At 51.6% G+C, this 22,061-nt stretch overlaps 1 protein-coding gene across 2 annotated transcripts; it reads right to left on the reverse strand.

Moving 5' to 3' along the window:
- Positions 1 to 262: 262 nt before the first annotated feature.
- LOC103722946 (uncharacterized) lies at positions 263 to 21,437 on the reverse strand. 2 transcript variants are annotated; one of them, XM_039116744.3, is made up of 5 exons: positions 21,122 to 21,330; positions 19,308 to 19,931; positions 1,343 to 1,518; positions 856 to 1,148; positions 263 to 779 (listed from the first exon to the last, which is right to left on the reverse strand). In XM_039116744.3, exons 1-5 carry the CDS (start codon positions 21,178 to 21,180, stop codon positions 723 to 725), a joined length of 1,209 nt encoding a protein of 402 aa, XP_038972672.3. In that variant the 5' UTR covers positions 21,181 to 21,330; the 3' UTR covers positions 263 to 722. The 2 variants fall into 2 exon arrangements, with proteins under 2 accessions (XP_038972672.3, XP_008811922.4); XM_008813700.6 differs by having other exon boundaries at positions 263 to 1,148; positions 21,122 to 21,437.
- Positions 21,438 to 22,061: the final 624 nt, after the last annotated feature.

Raw genomic sequence — 22,061 nt, forward strand, 5'->3', positions numbered from 1 at the left:
CATGCATAGTTTTTATGACTAGTTTGTTATATGAAATGCTTACTTTATTACAACTATTAGTTTCTTAAATTAATGCACTAGTATGAGAAAATATTATGATTGATCAGATAAGATTATGCATGGTTACTTACTGAGCTTTATAGCTCATACCCATTTATTTATGTTCTTACAGATGAATAGAAGATGCTAGGAACGAGGAGCGTGACATGCTTCAGGGTTATGGGGAAAAGAAAATGACACATTAAATGTTGCTATTTTTAGATGCTTTGTAATCAATCTTTTATTGATGAAACATTTGATAACATTCAAGAAAGAAATTGTTCATAATTGATTTAAAGTTTTAAAGTGGCTGCGTGTTATTGCGGGCAAGGGTTCGCAATAGCACGGCCGTGTCATAAACCGAATTCGGGGCGTGACACCCACAGCGGTTATCATCAGCTCAGAGGTCCTGAGTCTCAAAAGACACCCCCATGTACTTGATAGCAATCTGTCTGATCACTTCCTGTAGGAATGGAGTTGCCGCTGCCTGCAACTACAATAAGGTCTTTCTCACGTTAGCACTAGCTCTTTTGAACTGGCCATCCTAGCATTATCACGGTCACGCTTAAATATAGCATAAAGTGGGCTGTAAAACAAACAACATAAGCTGAAAGGAATGACTGTCATTGTTAATAGTCCCCTCGAGAGTGCATATGCCCCTTGAGCGGATCCATTTACTAAACTCAGAGACTTCGAATCATAACCATAGATCTTCTCGGTAAGATATCCAACTGCAGGTGCTGCAAATGAAGAGAATGAACCTTCAAACGCACGATCGAAAGCATATATCATGGTACGATGCTTCAAAGGAACAACCTCGGCAAACATTGGGTTATTAGCACAAGTAGCACACCAGCTGATAGTGAGGCCCATGAGGAAGAGGGTGACAGCAAAGGCCTTCCAACTGTTTACAGACTGAGGGATGACCGCGAGCAGGATCCATGAGAAGGGGATACCCATGAAGGCACTGAACTGAGCGCACATGATACGGCCAGTGTCTGGATAAAATTTTGATAGCTTGTCTGCTATTAGTCCACCCATGAGGGATCCCGTAGCACATCCAATAGCAAAAAGACTGTTCAAGGCAGCTGAGCTATTATGATCAAAACCTGCAAGTAAAGATTAAATTGTATGCCTTTAAAAATCACAGGTGTCAACTCTGCTTGTAATTTTCTTAAAAAGTTCTGTAGAAATCTAAACTTAATTTTGAGAAAATGAAATTTTAACTTTTGATTGTTTTTTTTTTTTTTTGAAGATCTTTGCTTAGTAGATCAAATGTTTAAGCTTTTGAACCTGTTCGTACCTATCAGTTGAAACCACATTGTGAAGAAAACCATGGATGTCCATGGCAGGGAGCCGACAATGCCCTGCAAGACAATGATCTGAAATGTTTGCACTTTCATTACAGATCTCATTGCTACCCAGGAACCACTCCAGACAGAAGGTGTTGGAACACGACCTTTACTAACCAGAGAGGTCCTAAAAAAACCATGAAACACCACTGTTATGATTACTAGAACATCAACTAGTGATGGCATTTGTATGCAAATGATTTGAGTGCATAGGTTGTCCACAATCACTTTCTCATCAATTCAATCATTTAAAACTTGAATTTGATATCTTGAAGTTACTGAGACATGTCACACATATTTAAGACATGCATATCTATGAAATGAATATACGGGTTCCCCCATCTCTCTCCCTCTCTCTCATGCACACACAAGAGCAGCAGAAAGCCAGTGTTAATAGCTTAAGATAGACCAGATATCATAGTTTTCTGGATTATATCAAACATGCAATCCCCTAATGCAGTCCTATTTTCCTGACCATAGCAAGCACATCATTTATCATCATAACTGGGACTGTAGAAACTAGATTGTTCACAATGCTAATATCAATTTACAAGCTACGACAAATATCTTCACCAGCCATGTTCATCTGAGAATTGGATGTTCAAAACATATAGATATAGGATTACCTGAAACATCAACATTTTTTCACTCAATATGGGAACAGATCCGGCAAGAAACCTGGCTTGTCACAGCCAAGAGAATAGTCACAACTAGATAGAGAAAAGATCAAAGTAATTTAATCCCTTCCCCCTCCCAGAAAAAAAAAGGTGATTGAATTGAGACAATAACAGGAAAAGTGAGGCTTAACTGGGAAAAGGCCCACATAAATCCAGAACAAGCCAACATGGTCCTAATCAGCTAGTCGGGTTCATGATAATACAAAACCGAGGGCTGCACATTTATCCAAGAAAAAGCAAGATATGCCATAAGGAGGTGGAAAAACTTGATGACAAAGGCAAAGGATGGAAAATAAACAGAACAGCTTCAAGCCTGAAAGGTGATCAGATGAGAGATAAGTGGCTTTTTCTGTTTTTTTGTGGGGTGGGGGGATGCATTGGGACTATATACCAAAGGAGGTAATCTCCCTAGTCATTTCCCCTAAAATAACAGATTGAATCACTTCTAACGTCAAAGGCCCTATAAAAATTTAAATCAGGAGAAATTCCATCACCAAGCATTTGTTCAAGATGTTAGTTTCTAACTACATGACCTTTCAATCTAAAAGCTATGTTGTCAAAATATTGTGCCAGATGCCAACATTCTCAAAGCTCTCAATGCAACATGCTCAGGGTTCTATTCCTTTGATATGAAGATAACTTGAGAAGCAATTGTTTTGGAGATGCTAGGCATATACTGGTGCACATCAGACAAAGTCACAGATAAGAAATGGAAGAACAAGAAACAATATATGAAGATTATGCACAAAGAGAGGGTGCCAGATAATGCTGTTCGTAAACTCTTTGCAGTTGGTTTCAAGGACCTGGGTTCGAGCCCCTCCTTCACCTCAATTCTGCCGCAATACCTCTAGTCCTAGAAGGACAATAGGAGGAAGATTATACAAAAGACGAGCATTAAATATTTTTATTTAGGATATTTATACTTCTATTAATTAGATTAACAATGCCATTAGTTTCTGAAAAGCAATCACTAGAAAGAGAATGCATACCATTCTAGATGGGCAACCACACTTCAAAAGAATTCTAATGAGCTACCCACCAACCCCCCCACCTTCGCCCCCATTCAACATCCATCTGCTTTATGCTTTTAAGCTTCTGTCTAGTAAACATAATTTCTACTCAAGTAAAACTATATATTCATGTGTATGCTGGTTGTTGCTGGTGGTCCAAACCGAGAACGATTGGCACAGCGGTGTGAACGGGGTTCCGTTTGGGTTGCCTTGGTTGGTGTTGATTGCGCTCCACTTTCCACTGGGAAACCTGCAAGCAAGCCTCGCACCACCACTGGGGTAGTGGGGGCCCTCCGACGATCAAGTCAGAGGAGATTGGAGGAGATAATAGTAGCAAGTAGGAGAATGCTCTGGAAGTTCTTGCTTACCCCCCCTTCTCCCCCCAGCCGCATATATACCAGGCTGGGGGGTCTTTCAGGGGGGTTCGTCATCGTGGGGCACGATGGAGCTGCCACTGACACGGCCGTTACAGGGCGTCGTGGAGCAGCGCTGGGTACGGCCGTGACAGGGCGTAGTGGAGCTCCGCCTTGTACGGCTGTTACAGGGGATCGTGGAGCAGCGCCAGATACAACCGTTGCAGGGAGTAGTGGAGCAGGAGGCTGCGGCGTGCCTCTGGGGAATAGCCTGTCGTTGTCGAGAGATGTCCGACTCGGGGTCGGGCTGCGGAGACGAAGATGTCCGACTCGGGGTCGGATTGCTGCCGTAGTCTTCCTGGGCGCGCGTGCCGGTCACGTGGGGCATGGTGGCTAAGTTCCCCCGTAACAGTAGCCCCCCACTTCCGAGCCTGGAACCTGAAGGGGAACGGGTGAAGGGAGTGATGCTTCGTGATTGCCGCCATCCCTCGGAGAGGCGCGCGCGCTTCGAGCTCCCCGCCTTCTTTATGGCGTATGGCGGTTGTTGCTGACCTGGCAGTCTGAGGATTTCGGCGGACATCCCTCCTTAATGGCGTCGATTCGCCTTTGGGGCGCGAGCGACCCTTCGGCAGCCAGGCGTCCTCACCGTGGCGTCACCCACCTTTCCGCCTATTTAACCGGGGGCCCTCCTCCGTCCGCCTCTCTCTTTACAGACATCTCCGAGTTTCTCCTTTGCGCTGCCGTCATTGCCGTCGGATTGTTCGCTTGCTCCTCCTTTGACGCTCTCGGAGCCGTTCTTCCTTTTCTTCCGGTGAGTTGCCCCATTCTTCAATTTAAGGCTTTCCATACTTTCTCCTTTTGTATTAGGGTACTCCAGTCGTTCCGGTCCTTTCCCCCTTCTTGACCCCGTCCTGACCGTAGATTCACTGGCCATTAGGGATGGGCGAAGTGAGAGCAGACCGCATTAAGTCGGAGCTGGTCGCTGAAGACCTAGATAGGTTCGTGGCTCGATATCACCTTCCCGAGGCCTGCAATGTTACGCTCCCGGGGCCTGAGGAGAGGATGTCCCATCCTCCTCCAGGGAAGGTCGCCATCAATGAGGGCATTCTTCAGGCCGGGTTTCGCTTTCCGCCCTCGGACTTAGTTGTGCAGGTGCTTCGGGGTTTAAGAGTGGCGCCGACGCAACTGGTGCCGAACTCATGGCGCGCCCTGACGGCCTTCCAGGTTCTCTGCCGCATGCACGAGGTTCCCGCCACCCTGAATGTCTTTTGGGAATGCTACGGCCTGAGCGGCCACCCCCAGGACAAAGGGTGGTGGTGCTTTGCGGCGCGGCGAGGGTGCGGCCTCGTCAAGGAGGCTCCTTCCTCCATTCACGGCTGGAAGGAGCGTTTCTTTTTCATTGACGTAGATCCCTCTTGGGGAATCAGGGCAACCTGGGAGACGCCGATGAAGTCCCCGATTGGCCTATCGAGGTTGTCGAGGGAGGAATCCGATGGCGTCGCCGTCTTGAAGGGGTTGGTTGCCGAGGGCCGGCTCCCCCCGGTGGCTTGCCTTATTTCCGAGGATACCTTGGTAAACGTTGGTCTGAGCTCGGTCCCCACTGACCGTGAGCCCGCCACCATTTTTTTTTTAGCTCTTTTCTCCTCTTTCGTCTCGTTCTTTCCTTCAGTTTCTCAACCTCCGACCACCTCGTCCTTTTTGCAGAGATCGACGACGTCATGCGGTCGGACAAGGCAACGGCTGTTGGTAGGACGTCCCTACTGGAAGCAGTCCGGAGGAAGAAACGAGCTCCTCCGAGCGGGGCCCCACCGGCGAAGAAGTCCCGCCGGCAGGCGACTCCGACGCCGACAGACGGGTCCGGACCCACCGATCAGGGGGACGCCGCGGGCGCGGACCGGGAGTTGACGCTGTATCAGCCCTCCGATGCCGAGACTACCGTTTCTCCGGAGGCATCACCCGGGCGCGCCCGAGATGGACGGGTCGGACGTGATCGGTCCCCAGCCCCGCCTTCGACTCGGTCGGCTCCAGATGATACGAGGAGGGACGCGCCGAGGCCCCGGCCGAGCGGGACCCTGTCAATTCCAGGGGCGGTCCCCGCCCCGAGCATGGTCAACATAACTCTTCCCCAAGCGATGGGTAAGGGTAAGGCTGCAGAACCACCGTCCGACTCCGGGGAAAAGTCGGGGTCGGCCTTCACTTTCGCCGGCGCCCGAAACCTCATCGAGACGGTACTGCTGGAGAAGGACCGCAGGCAGGTCCGGGAGATGAGGGTCCCTGACGTTGGGGCTGCCAGCTGCGTCTGTCTCATGTCGGTGAGTGTTCTTTTGGTCGCTTTCATCATTTATAGGCTCTGTTGATCCCCGCCTGACGCCCTCGTTTTTCTTATCTCTTAGCTCGCCCAGTACATGATCCGCCTGGAGGAGTGCTACGAGGAACAGGCGAGGCTTCTGGCGAGGGCCGAGAGCCAACTGAAGGCAGTAGAGGAGGGAGGTCAGGCTGCGGCGGGGAGGACGACCAGGGACCTCGAGACGAGGCTCCAGGTGGCCGAAGAGCGGGCACTCGGCTTCGTCACCCTCGAGAAGCAACTGTTGGAGGCCCAGGAGCAACTCAAGGTTGCCTCGGGTCTCGAGGGCGAGATCAAGAAGGCGGAGGAGCGGGCCGAGAAGCAGTCCCGGAAGGCTGCCGACTACCGGGAGAGGTGGGAGAAGGCCCAGCGGTCAGCCGACAATGCCCGCAACCGAACCCGGTCTCTTGAAGCCAAGCTGGGCGAATTGGAGTCGGCCTTGGAGAAGTTCCGCGCGAGCGACCAGGAGCTTCATTCGCGCCTGGAGGAGGCCGAGGCTGCTCGCATTGCTGCCGAGGCGAAGCACAAGGAGGCTCGGGCTGATCTGCTGAGGGTCTCCTCCGAGGCGGATGACCGGATTGTGGCGAAGGTCTTGGAGGCGAAGGCTCAGATTATGGAGCGGGCAGAGGCGGCGCTGGCCGAGAAGAGTGCGGAGATCGGGCGTCAGGCGGTACAGGCTTATCGTCAGTCCGCCGAGTTCACCCGTGATATGTCGGAGGCGGTACAGGCCTATCGTTAGTCTGACGAGTTCGTCCGTGACATGTCGGACGCGGGGTCCGACTCCTTTGTCTTAGGCTTCGAGGAAGGCCTGGCAAGGGTGTCGGCTAAGTACCCCGAAATTGACCTGAGTGGGATCTCCCTTCTCGACTCCCCTCCAGCGCCATTGCCTGCTGCTTCTCCTCCAACCGTCTCCCTACCCCCTGCGGACGTGCCCGGCGTTCCCGACCCGGGGGTTCCTCCAAGCTGACCTTCTGTATTTTTGTTCTTTTCTTTGTGTGTTGGCGTTTTGCCAAGTTGTATGGGTCTCGGCCCTGAAACAATGAAAGTTAATGCAAATAGAGTTTCTTCATTTCACTTTCGTCCTTCTTCTTTTTAACTCTTGGTAGCGTCTCGCTGACTCCCGACTCTTGAAATTCTTCTGGCGCTAGGCCAGGTATCTGAGGGTTAGGCCTCAGGAAATTCTTCCGGCGCTAAGCCAGGCATCCGAGGGTTAGGCCTCAGGAACTTCTTCCGGCGCTAAGTCAGGCATCCGAGGGTTAGGCCTCAGGAACTTCTTCCGGCGCTAAGCCAGGCATCCGAGGGTTAGGCCTCAGGAACTTCTTCTGGCGCTAGGCCAGGCATCCGAGGGTTAGGCCTCAGGAACTTCCGCTCGTTGGTCGGCCAAGGCTGGCGCAAGCCGAGGCGACCGGTCGGGGCTTCGGGCTAGTCTGCTCCCGGGATGATCATCGGGTTAGCCTGGCATCCGAGGGCCGGGCCTCGGGAGATTCCGCTCGTTGGTCGGCCAAGGCTGGCGCAAGCCGAGGCGACCGGTCGGGGCTTCAGGCTAGTCTGCTCCCGGGATGACCATCGGGTTAGCCTGGCATCCGAGGGCCGAGCCTCGGGAGATTCCGCTCGTTGGTCGGCCAAGGCTGACGCAAGCCGAGGCGACCGGTCGGGGCTTCAGGCTAGTCTGCTCCCGGGATGATCATCGGGTTAGCCTGGCATCCGAGGGCCGAGCCTCGGAAAATTCCGCTCGTTGGTCGGCCAAGGCTGGCGCAAGCCGAGGCGACCGGTCGGGGCTTCAGGCTAGTCTGCTCCCGGGATGATCATCGGGTTAGCCTGGCATCCGAGGGCCGAGCCTCGGGAAATTCCGCTCGTTGGTCGGCCAAGGCTGGCGCAAGCCGAGGCGACCGGTCGGGGCTTCAGGCTAGTCTGCTCCCGGGATGATCATCGGGTTAGCCTGGCATCCGAGGGCCGAGCCTCGGAAAATTCCGCTCGTTGGTCGGCCAAGGCTGGCGCAAGCCGAGGCGACCGGTCGGGGCTTCAGGCTAGTCTGCTCCCGGGATGATCATCGGGTAGCCTGGCATCCGAGGGCCGAGCCTCGGGAGATTCCGCTCGTTGGTCGGCCAAGGCTGGCGCATGCCGAGGCGACCGGTCGGGGCTTCAGGCTAGTCTGCTCCCGGGATGATCATCGGGTTAGCCTGGCATCCGAGGGCCGAGCCTCGGAAAATTCCGCTCGTTGGTCGGCCAAGGCTGGCGCAAGCCGAGGCGACCGGTCGGGGCTTCAGGCTAGTCTGCTCCCGGGATGATCATCGGGTTAGCCTGGCATCCGAGGGCCGAGCCTCGGAAAATTCCGCTCGCTGGTCGTGCGCCTGTCGCTTGCCGCCCGACGGAATTTCTCCGTGGCCAGCTGCGATCGTATTTCTCCTCCTCTCCAAGCGTCGCCTGGGGAACACCAGATGGGCATTAAATGGTAATTGAGGGGTTACCTGGGAAATCGGATCGCCAGTTGCTGCTTGCGAGGAGTGTCAGTTAAGCGGCCGCGATACGCGCGTTCTTCGAGGCGGATGCGGCCTGGGCGCGAGCGGAGATATGTGGACCTAGGGGTACAGGCCACCCGGAGTGTCCTGCACAAAGAATGCGATTAAGGAGAATAACGCTTAGGAAATCGCGGGAAGATACGCCTCGAGAGCCGGATCGGCTCCGGATTCAATGCGCCCGCATTTATTGGAGCCACCCGCATCGGAACGACCGGGGGGCCGCAGTTTGGCTATAAATATAGGTGCAAGTGCGATGGAGCCTGCCAAGCCGGAGCTGTTCAGGTTGCCATGGATCGTGGGCCTCCTCTCCGGCGCATGGTTGAGAGACCCCTACCGAAGGAACGGGAGGCGCGCCCTTCGCGACTTCCGCCAACTAGCCGTTTCATCTGGGATCAACAAGGAGGTTCTCCCCGGCGGAACTCCGCTCTAGGCGTTTCATCCGGGATCACGTCTCCCCTCCTTGAAGTTCGGCCTCCCGATTGAGCTCCGCACCAGGCGCTTGATCCGGGACCGCGCCTCCATATGCTCTTCTCCCTTGTATTCCTTCTCTCCCCTAACACTGGGGAGGACCGGAATATTCCTTGGAGGTGGCGTTCCCCTGGAGGCAGCGGGAGCTTCGTCTGCGGCGGCTCCTCGTCTTTTTCGTGAGGCGTGGATGGCGCCTCTGGGTAGGAGCAGTGTGGACTTCTCCTTCGTCCGCTTCTTCTTCATCCGCGCTGGCTCTTCGTCTTTTTCGTGAGACGTCGATGGCGCCTCCGGTTGGAGGCGCCCACTTTCGGTGGGATTGCAGCCGCTTCGGATGGAGGTTTCGGGATCCCAGATCTCCAGCTCCTCGGAGTCTCCACCTCTTCTTTACTTTCTTTACACCCTAATTTTCCTCTGGGAATTCCTTGTAATCACACGAGCACGCCGTTGTAACCAGAAATTATTGAAATGAAAAGTGTTATACATTTTTGAACTGTCTTTCTGGCATTGTCGTTCTACTGGTAATACATCCGCAGGTTAGCGGAATTCCAGCTCCTTGGAATTTCTCGACCATCTAGGGCCTCCAACTGGTAGGAGCCAGGTCGGCTTACCCAGCGAACCCTATACGGGCCTTCCCAATTTGGCGCTAGCTTCCCACCTTCCGCAGGTTGAGATGCTTTAGCTCGCCTTAGCACCAGATCTCCGATTCTGAAAAGCTTCGGTCGGACCTTGGAGTTGTAATATCGGGCCACCCTCCGCTGATACATCGCCATCCGAACCTGCGCCATTTCCCTCGCTTCTTCCAAGAGATCCAGGTTCCCTCGGAGTTGCTCCGAATTGGCCTCGGGTCGGTGCGCGGCCACCCGAGGTGAGGGAAGTCCGAGCTCCATGGGGACAACGGCTTCCGTGCCATAGGTTAGGCTGAAAGGCGTCTCCCCGGTAGGGGTCCGATGCGTGGTCCGATACGCCCAAAGGACATTCTCGAGTTCTTCGACCCAAGCTTGCCCCGTCCGACCGATTCGCGCTTTGATTCCTTGGAGGATTGTTCGATTTGTGACCTCGGCCTCGCCGTTGGTTTGGGGATGCGACACAGATGTGAACCGATGCTCGATCCCGAACTCCTCGCAGAAGTCCCGGAAATGCTTGTTGTCGAACTGTCGGCCATTATCCGAGATGAGGACCCGAGGTACCCCAAATCGGACAATGATGTTCTTCTTCACGAACTTCCGGACTTGCGCCTCCGTGATAGTGGCCAGCGGCTCTGCCTCCACCCACTTGGTGAAGTAGTCGATTGCAACAATCAAAAATTTCCGCTGAGCTGAAGCGACGAGAAATGGTCCGAGGATATCCATTCCCCACTGGGCGAAGGGCCAGGGTGCAGTGATTGGTGCCAAGGGGACAGAAGGGACTCTCTGGACGTTGGCGTGGCGCTGGCAGGCGTCGCATTTCCGTACATGATCCTTTGAGTCCTCCAACAAGGTAGGCCAATAATAGCCTTGCCTCATGATCTTGTGCGCCAAGGACCTAGCCCCCAAGTGTGATCCGCAAACGCCTTCGTGGACTTCGCCGAGGACGTAGGCCGCTTCCGAGGGGCGGAGGCACTTTAAGAGGGGGGCGGTGAACGAGGTCCGATACAGCCTCCCTTCATAGAGTACGTAGTGGGCGGACTTCATAACAAGTCGCCGAGCTTGATCTTCGTCTTCAGGGAGGATCCCTTCGGCGAGGTAGGCGACAAGCGGGTCCATCCAAGACGGCTCCGGATCAATCGCCATCACCGCTCCAGCCTCGCCGATGCTCGGGGCATCCAGGGTCTCCAGGTAGATCGCCCTCGACAAGTTGTGCGCGTCTGCGCTCACTAAGCGGGACAACCTGTCGGCCCTGGCATTTTCACTTCTTAGGACCTGCTGGATGTCGACACTGCCGAGGTCGGGAATGAGTGCTTGCACCTTCCGGACGTAATTCTGCATGGTCGGGTTCCGGGCTTCGAACTCCCCACGGACCTGCCCGACCACCAGCTGGGAGTCGGTGAAGACCTTCAGGCGCCGGATGCCGAGCTCCTTGGTGAGTTTGAGTCCCGTGACTAGGGCCTCGTACTCCGCCTCGTTGTTGGTCACTGGAAATCCGAACCTCAAGGCATACTCGGCTATCACTCCATCAGGGCTGGTGAGGACCAGCCCGGCCCCTCCACCTTCGGGGTTCGACGACCCATCGATGTGAAGCGTCCAAATCGGGAGGTCGAGGCTGGGTGTTTCCGGCGACCTAGGTTCCGCCTCCCGCACCGTGCACTCAGCGAGGAAATCCGCGAGCGCTTGGGCCTTGATGGCGGGTCGGGGCTGGTAGCGGATGTCGAACTCACCAAGTTCTACTGCCCACTTCACCAGCCGTCCCGCATTCTCAGGATTGCTGAAGATCTGCCGCAGCGGTTGATCGGTCAAGAGGGTGACAGAATGGGCCTGGAAATAGGGGCGAAGCCTCCTGGTCGCGGTCAGCAGCGCGAAGGCGATCTTTTCAGCCTTCGTATACCGCGTCTCGGCATCCCGTAGGACCCGGCTGATGTAGTACACAGGCTTCTGGAGCTTTGCCTCTTCCCGAACCAGTACCGCACTGACTGCGGTTGGGGAGACCGCCAGATAGAGGTAGAGCATCTCTCCTTCTTGCGGCTTGGACAGCAGGGGAGGAGACGCCAAGTATTCCTTGAGCTGGTCGAATGCTGCTTGACATTCGGCCGTCCAGAGGAAGTCTTTCGGGCGTTTCAACACCTTGAAGAAAGGTTGGCAGCGTTCGGCCGATTTTGCCACAAATCGTCCGAGCGCGGCGACCCTCCCAGCGAGCTCCTGAACCTCCTTCACTTTGGTCGGAGGGGACATATCTTGGATGGCCTTGATTTTGTCCGGGTTGGCTTCGATCCCCCGCTGGTTGACAATGAAACCGAGGAACCTCCCGGCCGAAGCGCCAAAGGCGCACTTCGCTGGGTTCAGCTTCATGTGAAACTTCCGCAAGGTGGCGAAAGTCTCCTCCAGATCCGCGATGTGCTGGTCTGTATGGCGGCTCTTCACCAGCATATCGTCCACGTACACCTCCATGTTCCGGCCGATTTGCTCTTTGAAGATTTTGTTGACGAGGCGCTGGTAAGTGGCGCCAGCATTCTTCAGACCGAAGGGCATTACCTTGTAACAGTACAGCCCCCGGTCTGTTATAAAGGCAGTTTTCTCCTCGTCCTGTGGAGCCATCATTATCTGGTTGTAGCCGAAGAAGGCGTCCATGAAAGACAGCAGCTGATATCCGGAAGTCGCGTCGACCAGTTGGTCTATCCGCGGAAGCGGAAAGCTATCCTTGGGGCATGCCTTGTTCAGGTCGGTGTAGTCGACGCACATCCTCCACTTTCCGCTCGCCTTCCGGACAAGTACGACATTTGCCAGCCATTCGGGGTAGCTGACCTCCCTTATGAATCCTGCCTCCAAGAGTTTGTCTACCTCCTGGTCGACCACTCGGATCCGATCCGGGGCACAGTGTCTCTTCTTCTGTTTTACCGGTCGGTGGGTCGGGTCGACGTTGAGGGCGTGAGAAATGACCTCCGGGTCGATCCCAGGTACATCGGCCGCCGACCAGGCAAACACATCGACATTGGCTCGGAGGAATTCCACCAACCGGGCCCGAGCTCCCAGGTCGAGATTGGCGCCGATCCGGATTGTCCTGTCCGGGCGACCTTCCTCGAGGGGAACTTCGATCACACCCTCGGCCGGCTCCCCGTGCCGCAAGGCCACCTCGTCTCTGGCGTCGAGGGACTCGACGCTTAAGGCTTCTACGGGCTTCTTCCCTTTGAGAGTTGGTAGGAAACATTGCCTTGCGGTCGGTTGGTCACCTCGGACCTCTCCAATCCCGGCCGCCGTGGGGAACCGCATGAGCAAGTGGTACGTAGAGACCACCGCGCGAAGGGCGTTCAGTCCGGGTCGTCCGAGGATAGCGTTGTAGGCCGAGGGAACACGGACGACCAAGAACCCGAGCCGCACCGTGGCTTCTGCGGGTGCAACGCCCGCAGTCACAGGCAGCTCAACGACACCTTCGGCCGAGATAGCGTCACCAGTGAACCCTATGAGGGGGGTGGATGTTTTGTGCAACAATTGTCTGGACAAGCTCATCTTTTGGAAGGCCTTGTAAAACAAAATATCAGCTGAGCTTCCACTATCCACAAGAACACGCCTTACATCATAGTTTGCCATAGTGAGAGAGATCACCATGGCGTCATCGTGGGGGGTCTGAACCCCCTTTACATCTTCATCACAAAAGGTGATTACATTACCGACCCTCTGCCTCTTTGCGACGGCTGCCCCTGACGCTTCAGTCGAGCCCCCTGCGTTCCTCTCGGGCCGGGGGCAGCCCCCAGTGATAGTGTGGATCACGCCCGCGACGGGTCGATTCTGCTCCCGAGGCTCCTGAGGGGCTGGATCGGCCGGACGCGGGTCTGCGGGGGGACGTCGGTCGTTCACATATCGACCGAGACGCCCTCGGCGGATGAGAGCCTCGATCTCGTCCCGAAGCTGGAAGCAGTCTTCGGTGTCGTGGCCGTGGTCCCGGTGGTACTCACAGTACGCCCGAGAGGGCCTCCTCCCAGGAATCTTCTTCATCTGTCTCGGGACCGGGAGGTCCTCCCGCCCCTTGATTTCCATGAGGATCTGGGCCCGGGGAGTCAGGAGAGGAGTGTACCGGTTGAAACGTCGGGGCAGAGAACGAGGGCGTAGGGCGCCGTGGTTCCTCGCCGGCGACAGGCTTCTGCGCCGACGTTGAGGCGTCGGGCTCCTCCTCTGGCGTGCCTCTTTTCGCCTTTTCTTCCCGAGCTTTGGAGGGATCTCGGCGGCCTCCTTGCTCCGGTGGGCGGCCGCCTCCTCGGCGTCCGCATACTGGTTCGCCCGGGACAACAGCTCCGGGAAGCTCCGCGGCAGGCGTTTGTCCAGGGAGAAGGTGAGTCTGCCCTTTCGGAAGCCACGCTTCAGGGCTGAAAGAGCCACTTCCTGGCTCAGGTTCCGGACTTCCAGCGTAGCCTTGTTGAAGCAGGTAAGATAATCCCGCAAGCTTTCTCCCTCGTTTTGCCGGACATCAAAGAGGGAGTCGGAGACCAGTCGCCGCCGGCTACTGACGGCGAAATGGGTGATGAAGAGGCGAGTAAACTGGTCGAAGGACTGGATTGAGTTAGCCTCCAAGCCGGTGAACCACGCCCTTGCCGGGCCACGGAGGGTCGCCGGGAAGGCCTTGCAGAGGAGAGGATCTGATGCTCCGTGGAGGAGCATAAGGGTCCTGAAACTCTCGACGTGATCCCGCGAGTCCGCCGCCCCGTCATAGGGCTCGATCGCCGGCATTTTAAACCCCGGCGGATTCGGGGTCCGCAGGATCCTCGAGGCAAGCGCCGGCTGGGAGATCTCCAAGTTGGCGAAGGGATCTTTGGAGTGGCCCTTCAGGACCTGGAGTTGTCGGTGGAGATCGTCCACCCGCCGGTCCAGGGAGCGCGACCGATGGGTGGGAGACAAGGTGCACCGAGAGGGGGACCGACTGGAGCGCGGGTTCCTTGAGGACTGGGGGGTCTGGGAACGCGCCCGGGCCCGCCTCTCGTACCCCGCGCAGCTCCGATGGGAAGGTCCCGGCAGAATGGACCGTGCTCGAGAATCTTCCTCGCGCCGGCGCTCCTCCCCATGGGAGAGGAAGGGGCGCGGGTTGAGGAGGACAGGTGAGCGCTCAGGGAGCAGCGGCTCCTGGGCTCGCTGCGGCGCCCGAGACATCACACCCTGCAGGTTCTGCACTGCCTCCGCGAGGGTGCGAACCTGCTGGGCTAACTGGTCGAACTGAGCGGCTTCGACCATCTGAATGGGGGGTGGAACGGTGGAGTGTTGCTGAGAATGTGTTGGAGACGCAGCGGCCTCCCGGCCGGAGGCGCGAGAGGCCCCGCGACCGGAGGCATTGGAAGCTCCACGACCACCTCGCCGTGCCATTACGATCGCTCTGAGATTCGGTCCCTTCCTCTAGCGCCAACTGTTGCTGGTGGTCCAAACCGAGAACGATTGGCACAGCGGTGTGAACGGGGTTCCGTTTGGGTTGCCTTGGTTGGTGTTGATTGCGCTCCACTTTCCACCGGGAAACCTGCAAGCAAGCCTCGCACCACCACTGGGGTAGTGGGGGCCCTCCGACGATCAAGTCAGAGGAGATTGGAGGAGATAATAGTAGCAAGTAGGAGAATGCTCTGGAAGTTCTTGCTTACCCCCCCTTCTCTCCCCAGCCGCATATATACCAGGCTGGGGGGTCTTTCAGGGGGGTTCGTCATCGTGGGGCACGATGGAGCTGCCACTGACACGGCCGTTACAGGGCGTCGTGGAGCAGCGCTGGGTACGGCCGTGACAGGGCGTAGTGGAGCTCCGCCTTGTACGGCTGTTACAGGGGATCGTGGAGCAGCGCCAGATACAACCGTTGCAGGGAGTAGTGGAGCAGGAGGCTGCGGCGTGCCTCTGGGAAATAGCCTGTCGTTGTCGAGAGATGTCCGACTCGGGGTCGGGCTGCGGAGACGAAGATGTCCGACTCGGGGTCGGATTGCTGGATCAAGGGGCAGCCGACTCGGGGTCGGGCTGCGGAGCCGAAGATGTCCGACTCGGGGTCGGATTGCTGGATCAAGGGGCTGCCGACTCGGGGTCGGGCTGCGGAGGCGAAGATGTCCGACTCGGGGTCGGATTGCTGGATCAAGGGGCAGCCGACTCGGGGTCGGGCTGCGGAGCCGAAGATGTCCGACTCGGGGTCGGATTGCTGGATCAAGGGGCTGCCGACTCGGGGTCGGGCTGCGGAGGCGAAGATGTCCGACTCGGGGTCGGATTGCTGGATCAAGGGGCAGCCGACTCGGGGTCGGGCTGCGGAGCCGAAGATGTCCGACTCGGGGTCGGATTGCTGGATCAAGGGGCTGCCGTAGTCTTCCTGGGCGCGCGTGCCGGTCACGTGGGGCATGGTGGCTAGTAAATGTGGATATGTCCTATTGCTTAGTACCATCAATTTGGCAGTCCCTTGTATCGATCAATCAAACTGAGGAAAACAGCAACTAAAGAGTTCCAACCATCTAAACAGTAAAAAGAAGCTAAACGTAGTGAATGAGCATAATTAATTTTACAGCCAGTTGGGTCATCCATCAAAAAGGAAGTCCAATGTTAGATTGTCTGAGCTGACAAACAGCCAGTGATATTGGTAAATAACAAGATACGGTTGCAATTACAATTGTAATAAAAGAAGTTGGGAATGTTTTCTTAGGAAATTATTGCACAACTACCTCTAAAACACCAAACCATACAAAATATGTGCTCATATTATCATTGAGCACATGAAAATAACTCTGATGCTTTGATTTTGATGTGCTCCATTCCATAATGCATGCTCCTTTTTTTGTTTAAAGAAAAAAAAATTAAGTGTGTGCCGATTTATACTTGCCAAACTAGATTGTACCACTAAGGTACTAGTATTAGTATGCCCCTCATAATGATACTCTATTCATGCATGTCTAGTACCCTCACTTTGGTTGTGCCAGTGCACGAAGGTGAATAGTATGGTACCATACTATACCAAGATATATTATATTGATATGAATATCAGTACTTCAAAACATGATGCACAAAATGATGTAAGAGAGCATTTTATGAACCCCTAATAAGAGATGGGAAGGTTTGAGAGGCACTTTTGGAAAAGGATGAAGAAAGATACAGTCTACCAACAGTCTTAACTCACTCGTAACTGGGTTAACTTACTCGTACAACTCTTTACTCTGAAATAAGTTTTACTCTATCCTGCATAGTAGAGTAGTGTATTCCTGGGTCAAGTAGGGTAAAGGGGTTTAGAAGGCGAAAAGTTGTCTGCCAACTTTTCAAAAATACCTATTTTATTCTTCTAGAAAAGTCGTTTAACCTACGTGATCCGATGCGTCCGGTGGCAAAAGGGTGGAATAGCTGGGTTAAATGACTCTTACTCCCTCTCATTCTCCTTCCAAATGCAGACTTAGAATTTTGGGCCATATAGGAATTTGAGTTGAGCAGTGACTAGATTCTAGCATGTGGAATAAGCATTTATGATACTATATATAGTATGGATGGCTGTGATCCACAATGTAAATAAAACAAATCTTGTTTATCATTTAATTTGATAAATACACTCCACACTTTGTGAATCCGCTTCTCTTATTTTGCTCCCTCGCAATTGAACAACATGAGGTATACTTATTTCAACTTGGATTAGTTAAAGCAAGCAGAGATAGATAGTCGGACAACCAGATGTCCAAAGCCTCAAAGATCGATGGTGCCTGAGAGTCTAAGTTTAATTTAAAGAATAGATATAGATAAAGAATTCTGAAATCAACCATTTTGTCCAATAGTGAGTTATCAGTATAACGTTTATCAAGAAAAGGTTCAGATATCACAATGCAAATATGAAAATTCAATGCATCATTGGCTGGTGTGCAATGAATGCTAGAGAAGCAGTAGGAGGTATTGTCACTTGATGCAAGGAGGAGGCAACATTACTAAGGGGAAGTCCTTGATCTTAGTGGAACTGAGAGTCAAGCAATCGAGATTGGTTTGGTTGATCACAAAGTTCTAGGATGTAGTGCCCTAGACCCAACCCAACCTAGACCACTTCAGCCCTTCCTTGTGCACACCTAAACCCACCCCCAACGTGTCTTTTTCTCAAATCTTCTCACCATAAACTCCTGAGGGCTGCCACGTCCACAGCAACCCTTCTACCCTCCAGCACTCTCTCTCTCTCTCTCTCTCTCTCTCTCTCTCTAAGTCTCTCTTTCCCTTACAAACTTGTTGTGTCTCCCAGAGGTGATCTAAGACTGGTGTTTTTGAGAAGAAGAAGAGGGAAAGACCAAGCAATTGAAACCATCATCAAGGTAAAGACCCCAATCCCTAGTCTAAGTTACACCATTGGCGCTATAGGACTAAGCTTTCTAGGGTTCAGGGTACGATTTAATTTCTCAAATTTTTGAGATATTGGGCAGCAATGGTTGGGGGGTTTAGGAGTTTTGAGTTTATTTGATGGTGAGCTTAGGGCGCACTGGTTCTGTCCTATTTCAGTGCAAAAATTATAACTTGAACTTAGGAAAGCATTTTAATCTGACATTTTAACTGGATGTTGCTAACTCATGGACCAATAAACCTGCAAAATTTGAGATTTTTTTATGGATATTTGATTGGTCAATTAAATTGTTGAAGTGACCTGATATCAGGAAAAGTAGAACAGAACACTGACTACATTTGATTAAAACCTTGCCTAGAACTGGTATTTTGATGTGATTTTTAGTGCCACCGTAATAATAACGTATTATTTTGAACCTCGAAAGTTTTAAGCCCCATCAGGGAGGGAAAGCATAGGAAGTCGTAAAATATTGCAGCTGTCTGCACAACTTTGGTCTTTCTGTTTGCTTTTCCTAGCCTCTGGGTGGATCTTGTTCTTTATATTTCATTGCCTAAATGAAAACACATTAAACCTTGTGCCAAACTTCTCAAAAAAAGAAAATTAAATGCGACATTAAGCTTTAATGACGATCATAGTAAATACTTTGTTTCTTAAGCTGCCCATTTAAATTGTGTCCAACACCGTCTAAGAAAAACTGATCCAAGATATTCAAACCAGAATTACCATTATTCAGGAAAGAATCTCATGATTTACAGGCATGACCATCAGTCCTATTGGTTAAAGAATCTACTGACATAGAGGATCATTCCTAAGACCAATCTTAATTCTTTTATAGAGTTCCATCCAATCATAAAAAATTTGTTAATGGCTTTCCATAATTATTTAACTACATCTTCCCAAGTAAAGAACTGACTTTAACTACTACATGTCTATCTATATTTCTATTAGTAGTTCAAGGAATATTTAGCAATAGGAATTTATTTTGTTAATTGAATTTAACCACCCAAGATGCATTACAGATTGTCTCCAAAAAGCAGAGAGTGTTGTCTATGTGAGCAGCCTAATCCAAAAGGATGAAAATTTCAATGCACTTAAATAGAATAAATGAGCCTCAAGGAACTAGAGAACCAGGTAGCTACCCTATCAGCACCATAAGTGATTAGAGTGGTTCTTATCCAAGATGTTCAAGCTTCCTGAAATACCTTTTCTAAGGAAAGAATCCTATGATTTATATGCATAACAATTGGTCCTATTAGTCGAAGAATCTGCTGACACAAAGGATCATTCCTAAGGCCAATCTTAATTCTTTTATAAAGCTCCATCCAGTCACAAATAATTTTTTAATGTCCTCCCACAATAGTTTAACTTTACATGTTCCTAAGCAAATTACTGACTTTAACTACTACATGCCTGTCTACATTTTTATCAGTTCAAAGAGTATTTAGCATCAGGAATTCATTTTGTCTTTTGAATGTGACCATCCCAGATGCATTGCAGATAGTCTCCAAAAAGCAGAGAGTATAGTCTATGTAAGCAGCTTAATCCAAAAGTATAAGAATTTCAAAGCACTCTGGTAGAGTAAATGAGCCTCAAGAAACTAGAGAACCATGTAGCTACCTTTCAGAGTCCTCATCAGCACCATGAGTGATTAGAGTGGTTCTTCTAGGATCAATGACAAGCATGTAAACAAGACAACCAATCAGCAAACTCAGTGATGCCATGATGATGAAGGCACAACGCCATCCTGGCAATCCCCAAAATTCTCGCCCAGCCATGACTGTTGCCAAGACACCGCCTCCTATGCCCCCTATAGAACCAACAAGGCTCAACAGTCCAAATCCAGTACCGCGCAGACCAGCTATATAACTATCAGCAATAAAAGACTGGAGTGCAGGGATCACAATAGCCAGCCCAAAACCATTGATTGCTCTCCATATAGCAACCTGCCCAAAATGCTGACTAGCACCAACTGCAGCTGTTGATAGGGCCCAGCATGCAGTGCCCATTGCGAGAACTGCAGGACGGTCATAGTGAAGTGCTAGTACACCTGCCATGGGAGACGATAATGCCTGCACAAAGTTCCGTGCGAATGTAAGGTATCCGAGATCGGTAGGTCCAGCATTGAAGGCTTCACTGACTTCTTTGTAAACAGCCGGAAGGAGATTCTCATCAGCACGCTCCATTATAGAAGCCAAATTGATGAGAATAAGAGATAAAGAGAATCCAAATATCTTCCTTGCTCTGTCAGATGAGAACAAGTATGGCGTGAAAAAAGGAGCCTTAGTCAACACAGTTAAGAATTAACAAGAACCTTCTACATTCATCTTCCAATACATGCAGATAAGAAGATAACAAAATACAACTAAAAACTGAAAGCAAAAAATAGTGACATGCATAGCTGGATCGAAACCAGAGTTGTCTTTTTTACATCTGACATCCCTGAATGTGTTTCCCTCGCCAAGCACATCCCATATGTTAGATGGCTAGAAAGGGAAAATTCCAGTAAACTTTATTGGTGATGGCTTTGTTTTTGAAAATGCAACATAAAAAGGCTGCAGCATGAACTTTAACTATTACTTTTAGTAACATATAACAGTACTAAATGAAATGGTAATGTAGGAAGTTAGATCGATTGCCTAGAAATGGAAGTGTACAATCACAGATCGTAGTTGTGTTCATCCAAACAGGCTTTTCTGAGGCTTGCCTTGCTTTGTGCCTTGGGACAAAGGCTCTCCAAGACACCTCGAGGCTCACAGGTGAGGGTTCATGAAGCAAAGAAAATGCAGTCCAAAGGCAAGCTTACATCAGGCACATAAACTAGTTTGTTATGTTTGATCCTATATGGAACACGGCCAAGAATTAAAAAACAACTCTGTGAGAATGCTGACGCCTTGTTCTAATAGCTTGCACGCACACGCACACGCAGCACGCATATTTGTCATGAATGTTCACCACATTGAATTTTTCTGGGGAAATTCTCCATGTATCTTCTTTCGGGGCGGATTCCTTCCCATTGAATTTCCCAACTCCCATCATGACATCTTTCCAGCCCAAATCCCATGCACAGTAGGGAAAAAAAAAAGTCTGGATAAATCATACGCGGACATGGAAGATTTATCTCCTCTCCAGTGTAGGATTAAAAACTTAAACATGCTAAGGGTTTCCGAAGTCAAAGCTTTAAATAGGCTCATCAATTCAGAGTGGGAAAAATAATAAATAACAATTCATCAAAACTAATTTTCCAATCTGTCCCCTCTGCACCCAGAATATATTCTTGGAAAAAGAAAACCCTGCACAAAGGTAGTAGAATAGCCCATATTTGTTCCATTATTCAGGATATTTCATGCCATCACTATCCAAAACCGTTAAACGAGTTGAGAATCAACACATCTCCTTCCAGACTACGAGAACAAACAGTTAGAACAGCTTACTTCATCTTTCTGTGAGATGGCAAAATCCAAGCACCAGAAGAACGGGCCCTGTTCCTCATAAGAAAACCAGATCAAAGAACCGATGCCTGTCGACTGCTGCTCCCCTGTCTCTCTTCTTCTTCTCTAAATCTGTGAGATAATCCATCGGAAGAAAGAGTATGTGAGATTATTAGGAATGAGATCCGGGTTGATTTAGGCCATTACGGCAGATTACGCGGGGTAAAACGGGAAGCAAGTGGAAAGGAAATTCACGAGGAGGAAGACGACGGAAGACGGAGAGGGACCGGATTAGTTTTAGTTTTATTATTTAATGGACAAGGCTGATCTCGTTGTACGGCAAATAGTTTTTTAATGAAACTTTTTCAAAACGCCGCCCCCGTCACGGGTGCCGCCGGGGTCGTGGTCACGAGGGGGGCACTCGGAGGCCACGGACGGAGCCCCATGCTCGCTCCTGGATTTTAGCAACCGTTGGAATTGACGATGGTTGGCCAGGGGCATCTGGCCCATTCTACTTTTGTAGCGTGAGGACTGTCTTCCAAAAGCCTCCACCTTCTGACTTCTGATTTTCTGAAAGTAAACTTTCGATGATAATATGACCGATGACAGAAGATGCAGAAGTATGAGTTTCACCATTTGAGACCACTAGTTGCAGCAGGAAAGACTTTTAACTTGTCAGTAGCATATGTCGAGCTTAGAACAGCTTAGGAGGGTATCTGCTATGTGAGACGGATACTGGGTGTGGACTGTATCATTCTTGAGGAGAATTTGGTCATGGTGGTTGAGTGGATTCGGAGTCGGAGATGCATAGCTGAGGACCGGTCGCTGATGCATGAGATTCACCGATTGCTGGGAGAGTGCCCCTTCTACCAGACTTCACACGTCTACAGAGAGGCAAATGGGGCCGCTGATTGGGTTGCCTCTTTTGCAACTCATCACTTTG

The sequence above is a fragment of the Phoenix dactylifera genome, chromosome 1 (genome assembly GCF_051530095.1).
Source record: "Phoenix dactylifera cultivar Ajwa chromosome 1, Ajwa_hap1_PhDact_Kaust_v1.1, whole genome shotgun sequence".
NCBI classification, from domain to species: Eukaryota; Viridiplantae; Streptophyta; class Magnoliopsida; order Arecales; family Arecaceae; genus Phoenix; species Phoenix dactylifera.

Excerpts from the sequence above, each read along its gene's own strand:
- LOC103722946 (XM_008813700.6), bottom strand. The coding sequence starts at position 21,180 with ATGAGGAACAGGGCCCGTTCTTCTGGTGCTTGGATTTTGCCATCTCAC. Across the intron at positions 19,932-21,121 it reads CCATCTCACAGAAAGATGAA|AGCAAGGAAGATATTTGGAT; the intron begins GTAAGCTGTTCT and ends CTCATCTGACAG. Across the intron at positions 1,149-1,342 it reads AATGTGGTTTCAACTGATAG|GTTTTGATCATAATAGCTCA; the intron begins GTACGAACAGGT and ends CTTTACTTGCAG.